Source organism: Salvelinus alpinus, chromosome 23, assembly GCF_045679555.1.
Source record: "Salvelinus alpinus chromosome 23, SLU_Salpinus.1, whole genome shotgun sequence".
NCBI lineage: Eukaryota > Metazoa > Chordata > Actinopteri > Salmoniformes > Salmonidae > Salvelinus > Salvelinus alpinus.
Window position 1 is genome coordinate 36,360,996 of NC_092108.1, and position 17,740 is coordinate 36,378,735.

The 17,740-nt window shown below is 46.9% G+C and overlaps 1 protein-coding gene across 6 annotated transcripts in view; it reads left to right on the plus strand.

Moving 5' to 3' along the window:
* LOC139550896 (partitioning defective 3 homolog) overlaps positions 1 to 17,740 on the plus strand; it is a 249,251-nt gene that overhangs the window by 129,142 nt on the left and 102,369 nt on the right. For 5 of the 6 annotated variants that reach the window (XM_071362135.1, XM_071362137.1, XM_071362140.1 and 2 more), the window contains 8 exons: positions 748 to 830; positions 1,944 to 2,027; positions 3,475 to 3,600; positions 5,311 to 5,512; positions 5,612 to 5,804; positions 9,730 to 9,869; positions 10,124 to 10,240; positions 12,372 to 12,407. In XM_071362135.1, coding sequence (XP_071218236.1) covers positions 748 to 830; positions 1,944 to 2,027; positions 3,475 to 3,600; positions 5,311 to 5,512; positions 5,612 to 5,804; positions 9,730 to 9,869; positions 10,124 to 10,240; positions 12,372 to 12,407 — 981 coding nt within the window. The remainder of the gene's footprint in view (positions 1 to 747; positions 831 to 1,943; positions 2,028 to 3,474; positions 3,601 to 5,310; positions 5,513 to 5,611; positions 5,805 to 9,729; positions 9,870 to 10,123; positions 10,241 to 12,371; positions 12,408 to 17,740) is intronic. The other variant, XM_071362141.1, reaches the window with a different exon arrangement.

Sequence of the window (17,740 nt, forward strand, 5' to 3'; positions counted from 1 at the left end):
GCCACTGTGAGCTTAGGCTGAAGGACAACAGGACTGTGGTTCAGACAGGCAGCGTAGCCCCCACCACCTCTCACCAGCAAACAGTGCACTGTCATGGCAACAATGACAGTCTAACCGTATAACCGACGGTTATGGATGAAGAACGTCATGAAAATAAAATAAGTCATGACAGGTAAAGAAAAATAAACGCCATCTACAATTTCATGACCGACACAGCTGTAACAGGTGTGGCGACACAGCGAGCTGTTGCCGTGGCTGCTGTTGCCGTGGCTCCCCCACTTCTCCGGTATCGCTGTCGGCTCTCTCGCTTGCGCTCTCTAGGTCTCCTGAGTCACTCCGGAGTCCTGGCTCTACTGAGACAGAAGATATACAGTACAATAGGAACAATGTCCAGAGTCGGGGCACAGTGAGAGATGGCAGACTGAGGGGTATAGGGCTTTGTGCATTTTCAAAGGAGAGCCGCACCTGTCGTGTCTACCTGGCCATTTTTTTCAGGTTTGAATAGCAGCAAATACACAGGCTCTAATAGGGACTGTTATGTGGGTTACCTGTCTGGGTCATGTTTCCTACTTACCGTTTTTGAATGATTTAAACCATACCACTCATTTCGGCGTGGAATGGAACATCGTTCAACATCTGTTCCGATAGGACTCCAGAGGCTTGGTTTGATGGGATGTCACAGAGATCCTATAAATCAATATAGGAGTTCTATATGTAATTCTATGGCTGTTGTCTTGTGTTTTGCAGGATGAGGAGGAGGAGAACAGCAGGATCGAGCCGATTGGCCGAGCTGATTCCTGTATGGACCATACCCCTGTGAGGTCCCTAGAGTAAGTTCCTCAGAAAGTTTTTCAATTACAGATAGAGGACTATACGTCCCAATTGGCACCCTATTCCCTATATAGAATTATGGAATATAGCCCACTATATAGTGAATAGCGTGCAATTTGGGATATATCCAGGGCTTTTGGGCCTGCTTCTGCCTCAACCTAACTACCTCTCTGATCACCTGATTTTGATCACTAACAAGTAAAGGAAGTAGCATTCACATGTAGCAGGAGAATGAGTGCCAGTTAACTACCTAAAACCTCTGAGCAGAACCTAACCACACACCACTGCTGCTACCGTTTCTTCTCCATGTTGTAATTCATGTAAATAATATTTCTAGATTCAGGACAGGTAATATTTCATTCAACAGGTTTGGAGAAAGTCTTTTTAAACCCCTGGCTAACGTTCGTTGTGGAACTCGAGTGAACCAAACATCATCATCATCAACCATAAAACTGACCCATGTGCTGTTCCATTGTCTTGGTGATATTAATAACTCTTATTGTTTTCTAACTGTCATTAACTCTCTTGCATGCCTCCAGTCTAATCTGCAGGTACAGTATGTCGTTGATATTATTTCACCCAATAAGGACAGTTTCCCCACCTCTCAAAGCAGTACAACGATGTTGTTCGTATGCGTACTACCTTTATCCTACAGGAAACAGAAACACTATGGAAAGTCAATGGGTTACAGGTCAAAGAACACAATAACAACAATGTTTTAAAACACATTTGATACAATTTACTGAATAGAACTATCAAATCGAAATCTAAACCATATCTGGGGGGGAAATCGAAATCTGAAAGACCATCTGAAGGTTTAGAAAAATGTGTATAGAAATATATGATATGTACAAATATGTATAAATAGTATTTATGGAAACCTACCTTGACACTCCTTAGAACTGGGTCCTGAATGATGCGTTTCTGTGACCTGGGATGTGGGGAGAAGCCCTGGTGTGACGTTCATCCCTAGTGCTTCAGACAGACATGTTTTCTATTCATTTCTGCCTGCTCCGTTTGTTATGGTTTCTTCCCCCTTCCTTACTTCCAGTTGTTTTGCCCGTATGTGGTTTCACCCTCTCACCCCCTCCTCATCCATCATTGTCTCACAGTGACATTGTAAAGCTGGTAGAAGTCTCCAATGATGGCGGGCCCTTGGGGATCCATGTAGTACCTTTCAGTGCCCGGGACCGCAGGTAAAGCCTTCCCACTATTACAGCACCTGACAGACAGACAGCAGGCTCACTGACGCTATGCAGGCCTGACACTCGGAGGGAGGGAGGGAGGGGGGGACAGACGGAGAGGGAGGGAGAGAGCTTAGTCTGCCATGGCCCCTGCATCCTCCTCATGTGCCCCAGTACAACACACACACTACACACACACTACACATGGATCTACACTTCATACACCTCATGCTCACACATCATGAAGTGATTAGCTAGTTTACAGTGATCAATCATGGTTGTTCAGTGTTTGCAGGTGACTGTCATGTTCCTCCGTGACTCCCGTCTAAAGGATTTGACATGATGTGAAGGTTGCGTCATACACATTTCAGTTCCACATACGTCTCAGAAGAGACGGAATCGTTTATTTACTGGTCTTGCACTTATGTCCACTAGCACAGACTTAGGTTTACAGTTCCTGGTCCCAAATCTGTTTGTGCTGCCATGTCAACTCCTTGTCATGCCAAACAGGACAAGGAGTGGCAAGGAGTGGCACGATAGCATAAACAGACTGGTACCCAGGCTAGCTTATTCCCTCCAGATTCAGAGAATCTTCCAGCCGAAGTTCTGGAAAAGCGGGGGATTTTGGGAAAGCCACGGCATCTCGCAGTGTGTCTACATACCTGTGAATATGAAGTTATGTTTGAATAGTTTTAGCACATTTATGGTAATTTGGTTGATTTACATTGAACTCTGGCCTACTCGGCATTCAATATTTCAGCGAAGTCAGCATTGTTTAGCAGTCAGGAAGCCTGGAGGAGGTTTACTATGGCGGATTACTGCCCTGACATCTGAGGGCTTCCCGAACTCAAATGTGACGGAGCAGCATTTCTCTAAGTCCTACGTCTTACTGTCGACCTGACCATTTCTCCTGTCAGAATGATAATGTTTGGCATTTGGCAGTTCAGTCAGGAGCTGAACTTGGAATTCAGATAAGAGAAAAAACAAGCACACCTCACTATAGCAACTAGACCCATGCACTTAATGTTTTGGAAGACAGAAGAAAATACACTTTCATTGAGTCACCAGAATTAGAACTGACAAACATAACGCCACAAATAGTCCCTCTCATATCTCACACTCAGCCAGCAAAAAATAAAGAAAATGTTTGCACTCACTAATAAATTAGTGAGTGCAAAGTCACTCTGGTTAAGATGCTTAAAATGCTAAATTCTAAATGCCTAAAATGGATATTAAAACCATACACCAACCAGTGTTCGCCAGTGGCCTCAGTGAGGATGCAGATGACATGAAGGACATGTTGCTACAGTAAAGTGTTGGTGATGTAGAGCCTAGACGTTTGCTGTAAAGCTTCAGTAGATCTCTTCCCAGGCCTGCTCTGAGTCTCATTTTGAACCCTGAGGCCTCTTGCACAGCTGCCAGCAGCATTAAACCAATTTCTGCTTCTGAATGTTTCCAGGACTCTAGGCCTGTTGGTCAAGCGCCTGGAGAGGGGAGGCAAGGCGCAGGAGCAGGGTCTGTTCCAGGAGAACGACTGCATCGTACGAATTAATAATGGAGACCTGCGGAACATCCATTTTGAACAGTAAGACACCTGTATCTACCGAGCCGGGGTGGACCACCGGTCCTGAGCCCCCTGCCCGCCAGTCCCTTCCCTGCTCCTCTCCCTCCATCTCCTCTCCACGGCTCTGTCTTCTAACCGGACCAGGGCCTCTGCTGCCGCCGCTGTCTGTTGCAAAGCTAACCTCGTTCCTGTTTGACTCCTAGGTTGATCCTACTGTTGGGTCTTTGTAAAATGGAGGATGGCTGCCGTTCCTCTCAGCCTCTGTCCTCTCCATACCTTCAATCCTTTCTATATCCCCATATATCTATCAGCTCCATCGTCTGCTGTGAATACTAACCCCTCCCTGTTTGACTCTTAGGTCAAGCCTACCTTCAGTAGGCGCTACCTACTCAGCATCCATTCCTTTGTCTCGCAGCTCCATTGGCTCCCTCACTACCACTGCTTAACTTCCATAGCTTCTGGTTTTCAGTGATCTGTCTCTCTCTCTCTCGTCCTCAGCTCCTCTGTCTGACCAGATCCTAACACCCTAGCTAACTGCTGCTTCCTCCCATCCCACTCTGCTGCAGATACTGTTCCATAGAAATAGAATGAGTACTTCCTGCTTTACGCCTGTGGGTACACTCAAAATGGCCTGCCATTATGGTGTCATTGCCTTGAATGGGGAGCCCATTCTATTCATTCTAGCTAAAGCTTCTGACTACAATGTTAAGTCTCTCTTTCTACTCTGTGGTCTACTGTATGTCTATGTCAACATCAACGGGCTGTTTCAGGTTTTGTGCTTTTCAGAAGCATAGGCACTACTGTCATGGATTTTCTGTGCGCACACACTCACTCACAATAAACCTATGGCTATACTATAGCACTCCCAGCCCATTCCTTAAAGATATAACATATAAGCTTTTCTGACATTTAGCATGTGTAAAACTGTCTGTTTTCATATGTTTAATTCAACCCCAGTAAATAACCTGGGATGGGAAACAGATTACATCTTGTCTGGGACTTGATCTAGCCTGAAATTGGGAAGTCACTGGGCGATATCTATTTCCTTTGGGAATATTATTAGTGGCTGGGAAAACAGCTAGGAATTTTGGCAAGGAATTGCAGGGTCATTGGGAGTGGGGTTATGATGTCTGTTCAGCTTTTTTTTGAGAGGAGATATCTACATCCCAAATAGCACCCTATGCCCTATATAGTACACTGCTTTTGCTCAGAGCTCTATAGCCCCTGGCCTAGAGTGCCATTGGGAGCGCATCCGAGATGACTAGCAAAGTCAACTTTACTGTACTGTAACAGGTGTGGCGAACAAGACTCCTGCTACGGCAACATTACACTCAATAGATGTTTTCAGTTCACACCTACCTTACCTCATTTTGAAGGTGTTTAAAAGGGTTTCTCTCCAATCATTCTATGAAAAGCCCATTCCTTTCATCTGTAGCCAATTGAGGGATTACATGATAAAACCTGGCAAACCTATTCTAAAGCTGTACATGGTTACTTTCAACAGGCTTTAATCACTGAAACACAGTGCAGGTGGACCACCACTAGTGTGTAACGTGTCTGCGTGATCCACCAGCCCTGTTTTGACTGTAGGGTTGCAAAATTCCAGTAACTTTCCCAAAACCTGGTTTTGGATGATTCAGGTTTCCAGAAAACCAAAGGAATGTTGGGGAAATTACCCGCGATTTTGCCACCCTGGTTGACTGACCGTTGTTTTGGTTCTGCCTCCCTCAGAGCCCAGAACATGTTCCGCCAGGCCATGCGTTCCCCGGTCATCATGTTCCACGTGGTTCCCAACCTGATGAAGGCCCAGTACGAGCAGCTGTCACACAGCGAGAGGAACCCCAACGTGGCCTACTCCTCTGGACGCTTCAGCCCCGACTCCCTAGCTAGCGAGAGAGGCAGCACCACCTCAGGCCTGGACCACACCCCACAGGTCTCTCTGTTTTTCTATATTCGCTGTCGTTGCTTTTGGAATGCAAGGCACATTGCTGTGAAAACAGACAATAAAATACTGTCTTATCTTAATTCACAGTCCCGTGGTCCCCATCCCCACCCTCACCCGGAGCAGGGCGACGCCTACACCCCTCTACCCCACCCCCATGGGGGCTCCATGGGCAAGCCCCCATCCGGCCACGCCCCCTCCCCTCACAGGGTGCTCAACTCAACCCCCACGGCGGGCTTCACCAAAAAGGTTGGCAGGAGACTCAACATCCAGCTCAAGAAAGGTCAGCATCCATCCCACACACACACACACACCTAAAGATCAGCATCTGTTTAACCTCAGGAGGGCCGTGAGCTTTTCCTGACTGTGGCCATCCCAAGGCCCAGAGTTTTTTCTTTTTTTAGGTCAGTTCATGTGGTCAGGAAAAGCTCCTGGTCCTACATATTGAATGGTCGGAAATCCATTCTTCACAGAGGTGGTTTGTGATTAGCCCGACAGAGAAAGCATCGCTGTAATCCTCTCCAGCCATGGTGGGTCTGAGAAAATTGCATTCTTTCCTTCCCTTATTCTAAGAATTTAGCTTCTCAGCCTCTCAGAAGAAGAATAACTTGTGTTTAGGTTTGTGTGATGAAGTTCTATGAATAAATTATTCTTCTATTTGGGACTTCAAAGAAGATGTTGTCAAATTGTTTGGTTCAAAAGATATATTCATATTATTACTGTCACTTCAAAATAAATACATACAGTACCAGTCAAAAGTTTGGACACACCTACTCATTCAAGGGTTTTTCTTTATTTTTACTTTTTAATAATAGTGAAGACATCAAAACTATGAAATAACACATACGGAATCATGTAGTAACCAAAAAAGATTTAAACAAATGAAAATCTATTTAATATTTGAGATTCTTCAACGTGCCACCCTTTGCCCTGATGACAGCTTTGCACACTCTTGGCATTTTCTCAACCAGCTTCACCTGGAATGCTTTTCTCACAGTCTTGAAGGAGTTCCCACATATGTGCTGAGCACTTGTTGGCTGCTTTTCCTTAACTCTGCGGTCCAACTCATCCCAAACCATCTCAATTGGGTTGAGTTCGGGTGATTGTGGAGGCCAGGTCATCACCAGGTCATCACTCTCCTTCTTGGTCAAATAGCCCTTACACAGCCTGGAGGTGTGTTTTTGGTCATTGTCCTGTTGGAAATCAAATTATAGTCCCTAAGCACAGACCAAATGGGATGGCGTATCGCTGCAGAATGCTGTGGTAGCCATGCTGGTTAAGTGTGCCTTGAATTCTAAATAAAACACACATTGTCACCAGCAAAGCACCATCACACCACCTCCTCCATGCTTCATGGTGGGCCATGCTGGTTAAGTGTGCCTTGAATTCTAAATAAAACACACATTGTCACCAGCAAAGCACCATCACACCACCTCCTCCATGCTTCATGGTGGGAACCACACATGCGGAGATCATCCGTTCACCTACTCTGCGTCTCACAAAGACACGGTGTTCGGAAACAAAAATCTAAAATTTGGACTCATCAGACCAAAGCACAGATTTCCAACGGTCTAATGTCCTTTGCTCGTGTTTCTTGGCACACCTGTTAATTGAAATGCATTCCAAGTGACAACCTCATGACAGCTTTGCATTCTCTCAAACTGCATCATCAAGGCAAAGGGTGGCTACTTTGAAGAATCTCAATTATGAAATATATTTTGATTTGTTTAACACTTTTTTGCTTACTTTTCTTAATGTTTTATTTAACTAGGCAAGTCAGTTAAGAACAAATTCTTATTTACAATGACGGCCTACCCCGACCAAACCCTAACCCGGACGACGCTGGGCCAATTGTGCGATGCCCTATGGGACTCCCAATCACAGCCGGTTGTGATACAGCCTGGAATCGAACCAGGGTCTGTAGTGACGCCTCAAGCACTGAGATGCCGTGCCTTAGACCGCTGCGCCACTCGGGAGCTTTATTGCTACATGATTCCATACGTGTTATTTCATAGTTTTGATGTCTTCACTATTATTCTAGAATATAGCTAAAAAAATTAAGAGAAACCCTGGAATGAGTAGGTGTCCAAAATTTTGACTGGTACTGTACGCTTCTCATTGCTCTTTTAATGAACAGACACACACATCAGAATCGTTCAATGTAGCCTTAAATGTCAATAAAGATGGCCAAAAGGCCTCCTACTTTTGCCTGAAACGGTAGAGAAAATGTGTACCCGATCCAGATTGATCCATTCATTCCTAATTCAACACATCTCTGGAGTGTATGTGGTGACTGACAGCTGGACAGAGTTGGCACAGCACAGGCCTCTGCAATAGGAGACACACGCAGGCAGGTAGGCAGGCCATAGGAGACCAGTTGTATGTGCCGGCACGGGCAACTGTGGGAGACAGAGGGCTTGTTGCTAGGCAGCCAATCGTCTGCGTAGTGTACACTGTGTCAAAAGGCATGTTGAAAATCAACGGGCCGCTCTGTATGGCACACTAGCACTGTGTAGGGATCTCTTCACTGACCTGGCCAGGTATGATGGATGTGTCCCAAACAGCACCCTATTCGCTATAGTGCACTATTTTTGACCACGGCCCATAGTGCTCTGGTCAAAAGTAGTGCACTATGTAGGGAATAGGGTGCCATTTATACAGTCCCCACAGACCACATTCAGGTGTGTATCATACTATTAGGTTTTTATTCACTTCCTTTTGAAAGGAGGCCTACATAAACATAGCACTGTTAATAACATCCACGGCCTCTGGCTTCTTTGTTGTGTTTTGAGTGCAGCAGACTGAACCTTGTTTGGTGGATAGATGTAGTTGGTTTGTTGACATCTTAAAGGGATACTTCAGGATTTTGGCAATGAAGACCTTTATCTACTTCCCCAGAGTCTGATACCATTTTTATGTCTGTCTGTGCAGTTTGAAGGAAGTTGCTTACTAGCTTTCAGCGCAATGACTGGAAGTCTATGGTAACAGCTAGCTTTTACCATAGACTTCCAGTCATTGTGCTAATGCTAGTTAGCAATTGTGCTAACGCTAGTTAACAACTTCCTTCAAACTGCACACGCAGACATAAAAATGGTATCCACGAGTTAATCTGACTTTGGGGAATTAAATAGAGGGCTTTTTTTGCAGAAATCCTGACGTATCCCTTTAAGATGTCAACAAAACAAACTCACTGGCCTTTTCACAAAACCCAAACTCTAACACAATCAATCTGGTGTATTAGAAAGACTGAGCTAACGTGTCTTGAAAGATCCAGTGTACCATATGAAACACATTAATGCTAATGCCATTTACCGGTAACTATAATACGTGCCCGTCCTATGGTGGGAAGTTGATTGGCTTATTGACATGGAGGGGATTTAGATTGCTCTGAAACAGAATCCTCAGAGTGTTCTGGAATCCTCTCTGTGTTTGCCTTGCTTGCATTACCATACACAGCTCAGACAGTCAGACAGAGGGATTAGGCTTGGCAGACATTCTCCTAATGATCGGACTGTGGTGCCGGCGGGAGAGGAGAGAGGGATACCATCCTCAACCTCTGGACTCTGGATTCAGGCCGGGAGGATTCCACAGGTCAACACTGAGACAAAACGCAATCTTTCATATTAGCTGTCCAGAATCCTTCCCATGTTGCATTTTCACTTTGTAATGCCTTATGGCCATGTCTGAATACCCATACTTGCGTTGTAAATAGGCTTTTTTGGGTATGCGAATTGAAAACGTTTTATAGTAAGTGAAATTTCGAACATTTAGTATGCTTTAAATGCCAGGATGTCATAGCCATTTTGGCTTTACATCTAGAAATCGCTGCGTGCTATTGAGGAAGATAATGGTCTTTTCCGACCCACATGTTTGACAACAGCTGATAATCAAGAGAAGGGGTCGCAAAACGAACAGATGGCGGGAAGCAACGCAATTGCAAATTAGATTACACATTCTCGGTATGGGTGAGCCTAGTATGTTGATATTTGTTGCTTACTGCGTACATTTCCACTAAACGGTATGATCTAAATACTACAAAGTATGATTAATACACAGTATGTCGTTTTAGTAAGTAGTAGGCAAGACAGATTTCAAACACAGCCAGAATGTCTTGCTGCTGTGTAGATCTGACTGTACCTGTGATATGAGGGGAGTCAAAATGTGACAGGCATTCTCGCGCGTACACATCCTCCTGTTTCGTCCCTTAGGTCCAGAGGGTCTGGGTTTCAGCATCACTTCGCGCGACGTCCCCATCGGCGGCTCGGCGCCCATCTACGTGAAGAACATCCTGCCCCGAGGAGCTGCCATCCAGGACGGACGCCTCAAAGCTGGAGACAGGCTGCTGGAGGTGAGACCTGAGACCAGGGGATACATCAGTAAAACGCTCTCATTGTCTGGTCACCCTGTTTCTAGATCTCTGTTCCCAGTGGTTTATGTTAGCCTCTAATACGGTGTGCGTCTGGCACGTCATGATGTTTAGGCTCATAATAGTGTCTTGGTAGGATCAGTTCAAGTGAATGGCAGCGTGTTCCTCAGTGTGGGATTTAGGGGTCAAAATTGGAATGTGAATCTGTATGTTACTAATTGCCGTATGTGTTCCAGGTGAATGGAGTGGACTTGGTTGGTCGGACCCAGGAGGAAGTGGTCGCTCTGCTGAGGGCCACGCCTATGGGAGGAGCTGTGGGGCTGGTGGTGCTACGACAGGAGGAGACCTTCCTGGTAGGTCTCTCTGCTCCCCTAACACCGCAAACTCTACATTCCCTCCTCTCTAGGATGCTTAGAGTCCCCGTTTGTCATAATGTCCCGAACTCTCAGGAAAGTGTGTGTGTACATCAATATGCATGTCTTTGGGACCTGTGGTTGTGTGCGTCTTATACCCTGTCACGGTTAATCTCCCAAGTTCCCCAGTAAGTATTGTGTTTTCCTTCCATTCTCCTCCTCACACAACATGCCAATGCAGCACGCAGATTGATTGTGCTACTCTGTCTCGGCGCTACTCTTTATTATCCTGGGGCACGTCCCAAATGACATCCTATTCCCTACATAGTGCACTACTTTTGATCAGAGCCCAATGGATCCTGGTCAAATGTAGTGCACTATGTATGGGGTAGGGCGCCATTTAGGACGCATACCCTGATCCAAGTATTCTCGGTGGGAACCTGTAGCGCTCCGCTCCCTCAGAACAAATTGGATAGATTGATTGATGGATGGGTGAGAAAGCGGGCAGGTTAGGGGCAGACTGAGAAATGCACTTGTTGTTGGGTGGAATATCAATCAGATTCAGAGCCCACACAATAGGTCCTGTTCAAAAGTAGTGCACTAAATAGGGAATAGGGTGCCATTTGAAACGTAGCCATGGTATGTTGTCAGAGTGACTAGAGGGTGACTACTCAGTTGGAGATTATAATGGCTCATGCCATGTAATGTGTTTATATAGACACTTCGTGTGTTTTAATTTGTTTTAATTGAAAGGTTTTGTCAATACACATGTTTTTTTAATGAAACAACACATCTGGGGTTCTGTTAGTGTGTCTGATGAAAGGAATAGGGAGAGTTAATGCTGGTGTTATTGCTGAGGTCTAAATCATAGTGCCTGTGTTCCAAATGACATCCTATTACCTACAAAGTCCACTACTTTTGACCAGGGATCCTGGTCAAAGTAGTGCACTATAAAGGTAATAGGGAGCCATTTGGAGCGTGCCTCTGTGGTTGATCAGTATTTACTACCCAAGTCACTGGCTACTATACGATCTCCCAACCAAACCATCAGTATGCTTCTTTAACACCCTGGCTGTTGCGCCAGGCTGAGTTATAGAACAGAGTAGCACTTAAATCCCCCCTGTTGTGATAATAATGGGCCAGAGTTTTCTCCTCTCACCATTAGTGGGTCCCAGCCATCAGCACCAGCACCCAACAGCAGGCTCAACCAACCCCCCCCCCCCCCCCCCAACAATGACAGTTATTACAACTGAAGACGCACACACCCTATTGGCTGGCTGTCACTCTGGGCCAATCATTCTGGCTGGGCTGAGTTAGATGTTGAGCCCAGGGGCGTTCATCCAGGCCTCATCGGGATCAATACTCATCTTTTGATTAGTCCAGAGCCTTTCTTTCACTCAGGAGGATGTGTCCCAAATGGAACACCCTTTTCCCTATGGGACCCTGGTCAACAGTAGTGCACTATGTAGGGAGTAGGGTGCCATTTGGGACGCAAGCTCGAGATATCTGTCTGCTATCTCATCTGACACACATGACGGGGGGGGGGTATAAATATTACACAGCGGAGAGAGAACCGCTTCTACCCCCATGGGGAACACAGGCCTGGTTCTTCTGACTCTAGTAGTGGGGAAGAGAGCAGGAGCAGCTACTCTGAGTTATTCCCAGCCCCCAGGCGATGATTACTGATATGCTGGTAATATCCACAGAAGGGCTATAGTGGTACATGTGAGTATGTAGTTTGGTAAAGAAATGCACTCTGTTGGAATGTGTGAACACTGGGTAGCCCACTTCTACTGCACAGTCTACATTAGGTCAATGGATGATGATTATTAGACGGTAGTTTGGATTTCTGTCAGTCTACTCCAGGGGTATTCAAATGTGAGCCTGGAGGTCCAGAGAACTGCTGGTTTTCTGTTCTACCTGAACAATGAATTGGACCCACCTGGTGTCCCAGGTCTAAATCAGTCCTTAATTAGAGGAGGAAGATGAACATCAGCAGTGGAACTGGCTTCACGGTCCAGATTGGAATGTGCCTGACGTGCTCCTCCCTCAGTTAGATTTGATGTACAGTATTGCTGCTAACATGTGTAATTGACTACTGTTGTTTCTTCTGACACCCTGTTTCCTCTAGAATGCAGAGCCCCAGATGCAAAGCCCCAGAGATTTGGTAAGAGTCACTCAAACCCTATGTTTACCTGTTACCTGTCCCCTACACTGAGTCAGTGGAGGCTGGTGAGGGGAGGATGGCTCATGATAGTGGTTGGAATGAGTGGAATGGTATCAAATATAAAGAAACCATTCATTCTCTTCCAGCCAATACTTTGAGCCTGTTCTCCGCTAATGCCACCACTGTCCCTGACCCACCCACCCCGGCTGCCTCTGCTAAACACCCTGCCCGGCTCCTGTAGCATGTTGTCCTGCGACACTGCTTGAGTAGAGGGGAACTTACTTTGTCTAAAGAAGGGGGAGCTCCATGCATCAACCTACACTGGCATAGAACATAGCTGTACTCTCAACAGTCCTTTGTAGTGTAAAGGACGGCATACAAAACTCCCAAGACTATGCACGTCACTTCTAGTGCAGGTCAGATTGTCCTCTGCTTTGCCTGTTAGTAACGTGGTAGATATTTTCAGGTGTGTAAGTGTCAAGCGTCGACCGTTGTCAAAAGTGATTAATGTATGATGGTGTGCAGTCAAACTAAATGTACTTTTTTGCACAATTCTGCATGTCCCGTTATGCACTGAGTTCAGTAGAGTACTGTAGAGAAGGGTGTATTTTCACTACTTGGATAATCTGCTCAGGGACACGCCCAGTGATGCAGTGCCATTAACAACCTGGCCACACTCATCGATGACTTTCTCTGAATGCGGTCGAATGCTCATTGTGCTATTTGACTTTATTTGGGGACATTGGGAGACCATTTACATTGCTTTTACGTTGCTCTCAACTGATGAGAGAAGCCTCATCATTGACTGAGCCACTGTGTAGTAGGACTGTATTTAAACATAGAATTGGGCCCTTGTTGTTTTCACCACCTCTTTTTTTAATTACATTTTATTTATTTTGTTGAACCTTTATTTAACGAGGCAGAGGGTTTGTTATTCTGGGTTGTTATACTATCAAGGTGATTCGTTATGAACTATGTCAGCCAGCCATTCTCAAGCTTTATTGACCTGCTAATTTGGTGCTTCTGTGACGTGTTCAGTTTGCTCCTCACTTCACGCTCCTCGGTTGGAGAGCGAGGTAGCAGCCCAGAGTGGGCGTTCCACGTTCCCTGTGCTCCTGTGATACCTGACAGCTGCCTGCATTCATGATTCTTCTAAGCGCGGTCTGTGGCCAAATGGAGAACGTTCTCGGTTATGATCCCAGCTGGCATATCAAACCCATTGTGCCTTCGTCTCCTGATGATCTAACTATGGGTTTACTTCAGGGTGGTCCTTCCCTTTCCAGTAAACCATTCATACCAGACCAGGAGGTGTGTCATGGCTGTTGTTAGAACGGCCTCATTTGGAACGGCTCCGGAGTGTTATCGTTGTGCTCAGATGAGACACAATCCAGAGTTGGGCACCTTAGATCCCTGAGTAATATCTCACTCCTGTGTGATTCTACAAGACTCGCCGATGAATTCCTTCATAAAGTTGGCCTACACGTTGTACACCTTAGATCTCAAGGCTGTCTCTCTGTCTCTCTCTCTGCCTCTCTCTCTGTCTCTCTCTCTCTCTGTCGCTCTCACTCTGTCTCTCTCTCTGTCTCTCTCTGTCTCTCTCTCTCTCTGTCGCTCTCTCTCTCTCTCTCTCTGTCGCTCTCTCTCTCTCTCTGTCTCTCTGTCTCTCTCTCTCTCTGTCGCTCTCTCTCTGTCTCTCTCTCTCTGTCTCTCTCTCTCTGTCGCTCTCTCTCTGTCGCTCTCTCTCTGTCTCTCTCTGTCTCTCTCTCTCTCTGTCTCTCTCTCTCTGTCGCTCTCACTCTCTGTTGCTCTCACTCTCTGTCGCTCTCACTCTCTGTCGCTCTCACTCTCTGTCGCTCTCACTCTCTGTCGCTCTCTCTCTCTGTCGCTCTCACTCTCTGTCGCTCTCACTCTCTGTCGCTCTCTCTCTGTCTCTCTGTCTCTGTCGCTCTCTCTCTCTGTCGCTCTCACTCTCTGTCGCTCTCACTCTCTGTCGCTCTCACTCTCTGTCGCTCTCTCTCTGTCTCTCTGTCTCTGTCGCTCTCACTCTCTGTCGCTCTCTCTCTCTGTCGCTCTCACTCTCTGTCGCTCTCACTCTCTGTCGCTCTCTCTCTGTCTCTCTGTCTCTGTCGCTCTCTCTCTCTGTCGCTCTCACTCTCTGTCGCTCTCTCTCTCTGTCGCTCTCACTCTCTGTCGCTCTCTCTCTGTCTCTCTGTCTCTGTCGCTCTCTCTCTGTCTCTCTGTCTCTGTCGCTCTCTCTCTCTGTCGCTCTCACTCTCTGTCGCTCTCTCTCTGTCTCTCTGTCTCTGTCGCTCTCTCTCTGTCTCTCTGTCTCTGTCGCTCTCTCTCTCTGTCGCTCTCACTCTCTGTCGCTCTCTCTCTGTCTCTCTGTCTCTGTCTCTCTGTCTCTGTCGCTCTCTCTCTGTCTCTCTGTCTCTGTCGCTCTCTCTCTCTGTCGCTCTCTCTCTGTCTCTCTGTCTCTGTCGCTCTCTCTCTGTCGCTCTCTCTCTGTCGCTCTCTCTCTGTCGCTCTCTCTTTGTCGCTCTCTCTCTGTCTCTGTCTCTCTGTCATTCTCTCTCTCTCTGTCATTCTCTCTGTCTCTCTCTCTCTGTCGCTCTCTCTCTGTCTCTCTCTCTCTCGTGTATGATTTTACAATCCTCGCCAATGAATCCCTTTGTTCTCTCCTTCCCGGCATATTCCCTCCATAATGGGCTCCACAATTATACACAGCAGATGTTATCTCTTGTTAGAGGCTTTGTTCCACACAACTCTCAACAACACATGAACTTCACTGTTCTGTTGTGGTGGCAGGCAGACAGCAGCACTGAGGCTCTGATACTAGTACAGAACATGGGCTCTGGTCAAAAGTAGTGCACTATATAGGGAATAGGGTGCCATTTGGGAACCAGTCTGTGTTTCCGGGTAGGAGACCGTTTTAGCGCATTAGCCCCCCCCATCTCATCTGAATGGCCCTCCTCCAGTAGCTGGATGGAGGGAGGAAGGCAGGGTGGGATGGAGGGAGACTGGGGGACGGGGGAACGAAGCTAAGAGCTCCACATGCCAAACGCACGCTCTCTCTGTACTGGACCAATTAACCCGAGGCCTCACTTGAAGCCATAGCAGCCTGCATCCACTCTCCCATCCCCCCTCTCACTAAAACAGGTCGAACACACAGAGACAATAGGCAACATCACCTTGACCCTCCACATGAATTAGCTCAGCACTTTGGCAACGTTAATAATTAATAAACGTAAAGTCGCTGTTAATAATTGATTATCTCTGTGGGGGTTGGGGGGTCTGCCGTTACCCAGAGGTGCATGCTATTGTTGACACTATGGGGGCTGTTGACACTATGGGCCCTGGTCAAAAGTAATACACTATATAGCCAATAAAGTGCCATTTGAGATGCACCCATGAACAAGGTTAGTTGCCACTCCTGCTGACATTTCTGGGGTTTGTTGCTTGTGTGGCATTGGTACCATGGAATGACGAGGCCTGCGGTGGTCTCTGGTGTGTGTGTGTGGAATGTAACCACAGGTCTGACTGTTCCCCTCTCCAGCGTTGCTCGGTGAGGGAGGCCGTGTCGGCCACGGAGCCCCACTGGCTGACTGAGGTAACCACCCACAACAGTGTGTGCGTCCCAAATGGCACCCGTGTCCCTATGTAGTGTGATCCTGTAGTGCACCATACAGGGCAAAGGGTGCCATTTGGGACGCACCCAGTGCCTCCGCATGACATCATCCCTCTGCTCTGTGGGACTGAATCAATCAGGAGCCATGAAGCAAAGGTAACACTTTGGACTGTTGTGCAGCATATTGAATGAGAGTCAGTTGGGCTGTTCATTTGGGACTGCCTAAGTAACAGTAAATGTGGCCGTGGGTGGGTATGCCCTGTGATCTATACGCTCTGTCACTCTGTGCTGATTTAGGAAGTAACTGCCTTTTCAACACTGATCTAATACATGTAGGCTATGTCTCAAATGGCACCCTGTTCCCTATATAGTGCACTTCGAAACATGGCCCATATGGCTTTGGTCAAAACTAGTGCATTATGGCCTCCCGAGTGGTGCAGCGGTCTAAGGTAGTGCTAGAGGCGTCAGGACAGACCCGGGTTCGATCCCAGGCTGTGTCGCGGCCGGGAGACCCATGAGGCGGGGCACAATTGGCCCGGCGTCGTCCGGGTTAGGGGAGGGTTTGACTGTCTGGGATGTCCTTGTCCCATCGCGCTCTAGTGACTCCTTGTGGCGGGCCGGGCACAGTGCACGCTGACACAGTGCACTCGCCAGTTGTACGGCGTTTCTTCCGACACATTGGTGCGGCTGGCTTCCGGGTTAAGCGAGCAGTGTGTTGGACATTAGGAAATTGGGGAGAAAAAGGTGTAAAAAGTAGTTTTTTTAAATAAGCAGTGCATTATATAGGGTGCCATTTGCAATACACATTAGTGTAAATCCACTGCTAATAATATCCGTAATAGCTGATATCATCGTGAACTTCTTGTTCTGGTGGTATTATTAGTTACACTGAGTTACAGAAAGTTGATTTTGAAAAGGCATCCGTGCCAGTTACCATGTAATGTAATGTAAAGCCAAGCCACGTTGATCTATGGTCACACAGACACATTTTCGACTCCCTCGACTCCGATGAATAATTGTTGTGGCTCTTTCTGCCCCCGCGCTCTGCCTCGCGTGCGCGCGCACACAGTGTTATTTGTGCCCCCGTGCAGATGCGACTGCATTCATGTCTCTAGTGTGTGAATGTATGAGTCAATCAGAAGGCCCAGTGACTCTAGTGGAGAACAAGCTCTTGCCTTAATTAAAGTGATGTTTCAAGCTGCCACCTGTTCCTGCGTATACAGCACGCTGTGACTGGGAGCAGCTGCTAGCTGGGTAATTGCCATCACACAGCCACAGTATAGAGGAGGAAGAGGCCATGGATGGATCTGGAGTCTCATTCTAATCTGAAGCCATTCTAATCTCATGTGTACTGCGCGAGATGTGTGGATGTTTAGGCGGATGAGGCAGGGGCTGTTGCTCTTTGTGAATATGCCTCAGAGATGGGAGTTATTTAAAAAAACACATGACCTCGTATAACGGTGATTATGCAGGACTGAAAGGTGACGTCCTTTTCTTTGCTCACAGTTCCACTGTGTTTAATGACTCGCCCTCCGTGAGGAATGTGACGGTGTGTGTGTGTGTGTGTGTGTGCGTGCGTGCGAGTCTCTCTTTGTGCACCGCACACACCTCCACATCAGTCTGTCTGGACACCTCTGTCTATCCCCCAGGTGTTTGATATTCATGGTCTATCAGCATGCGGTCTAAGGCAGATAGTGAGAGAGAG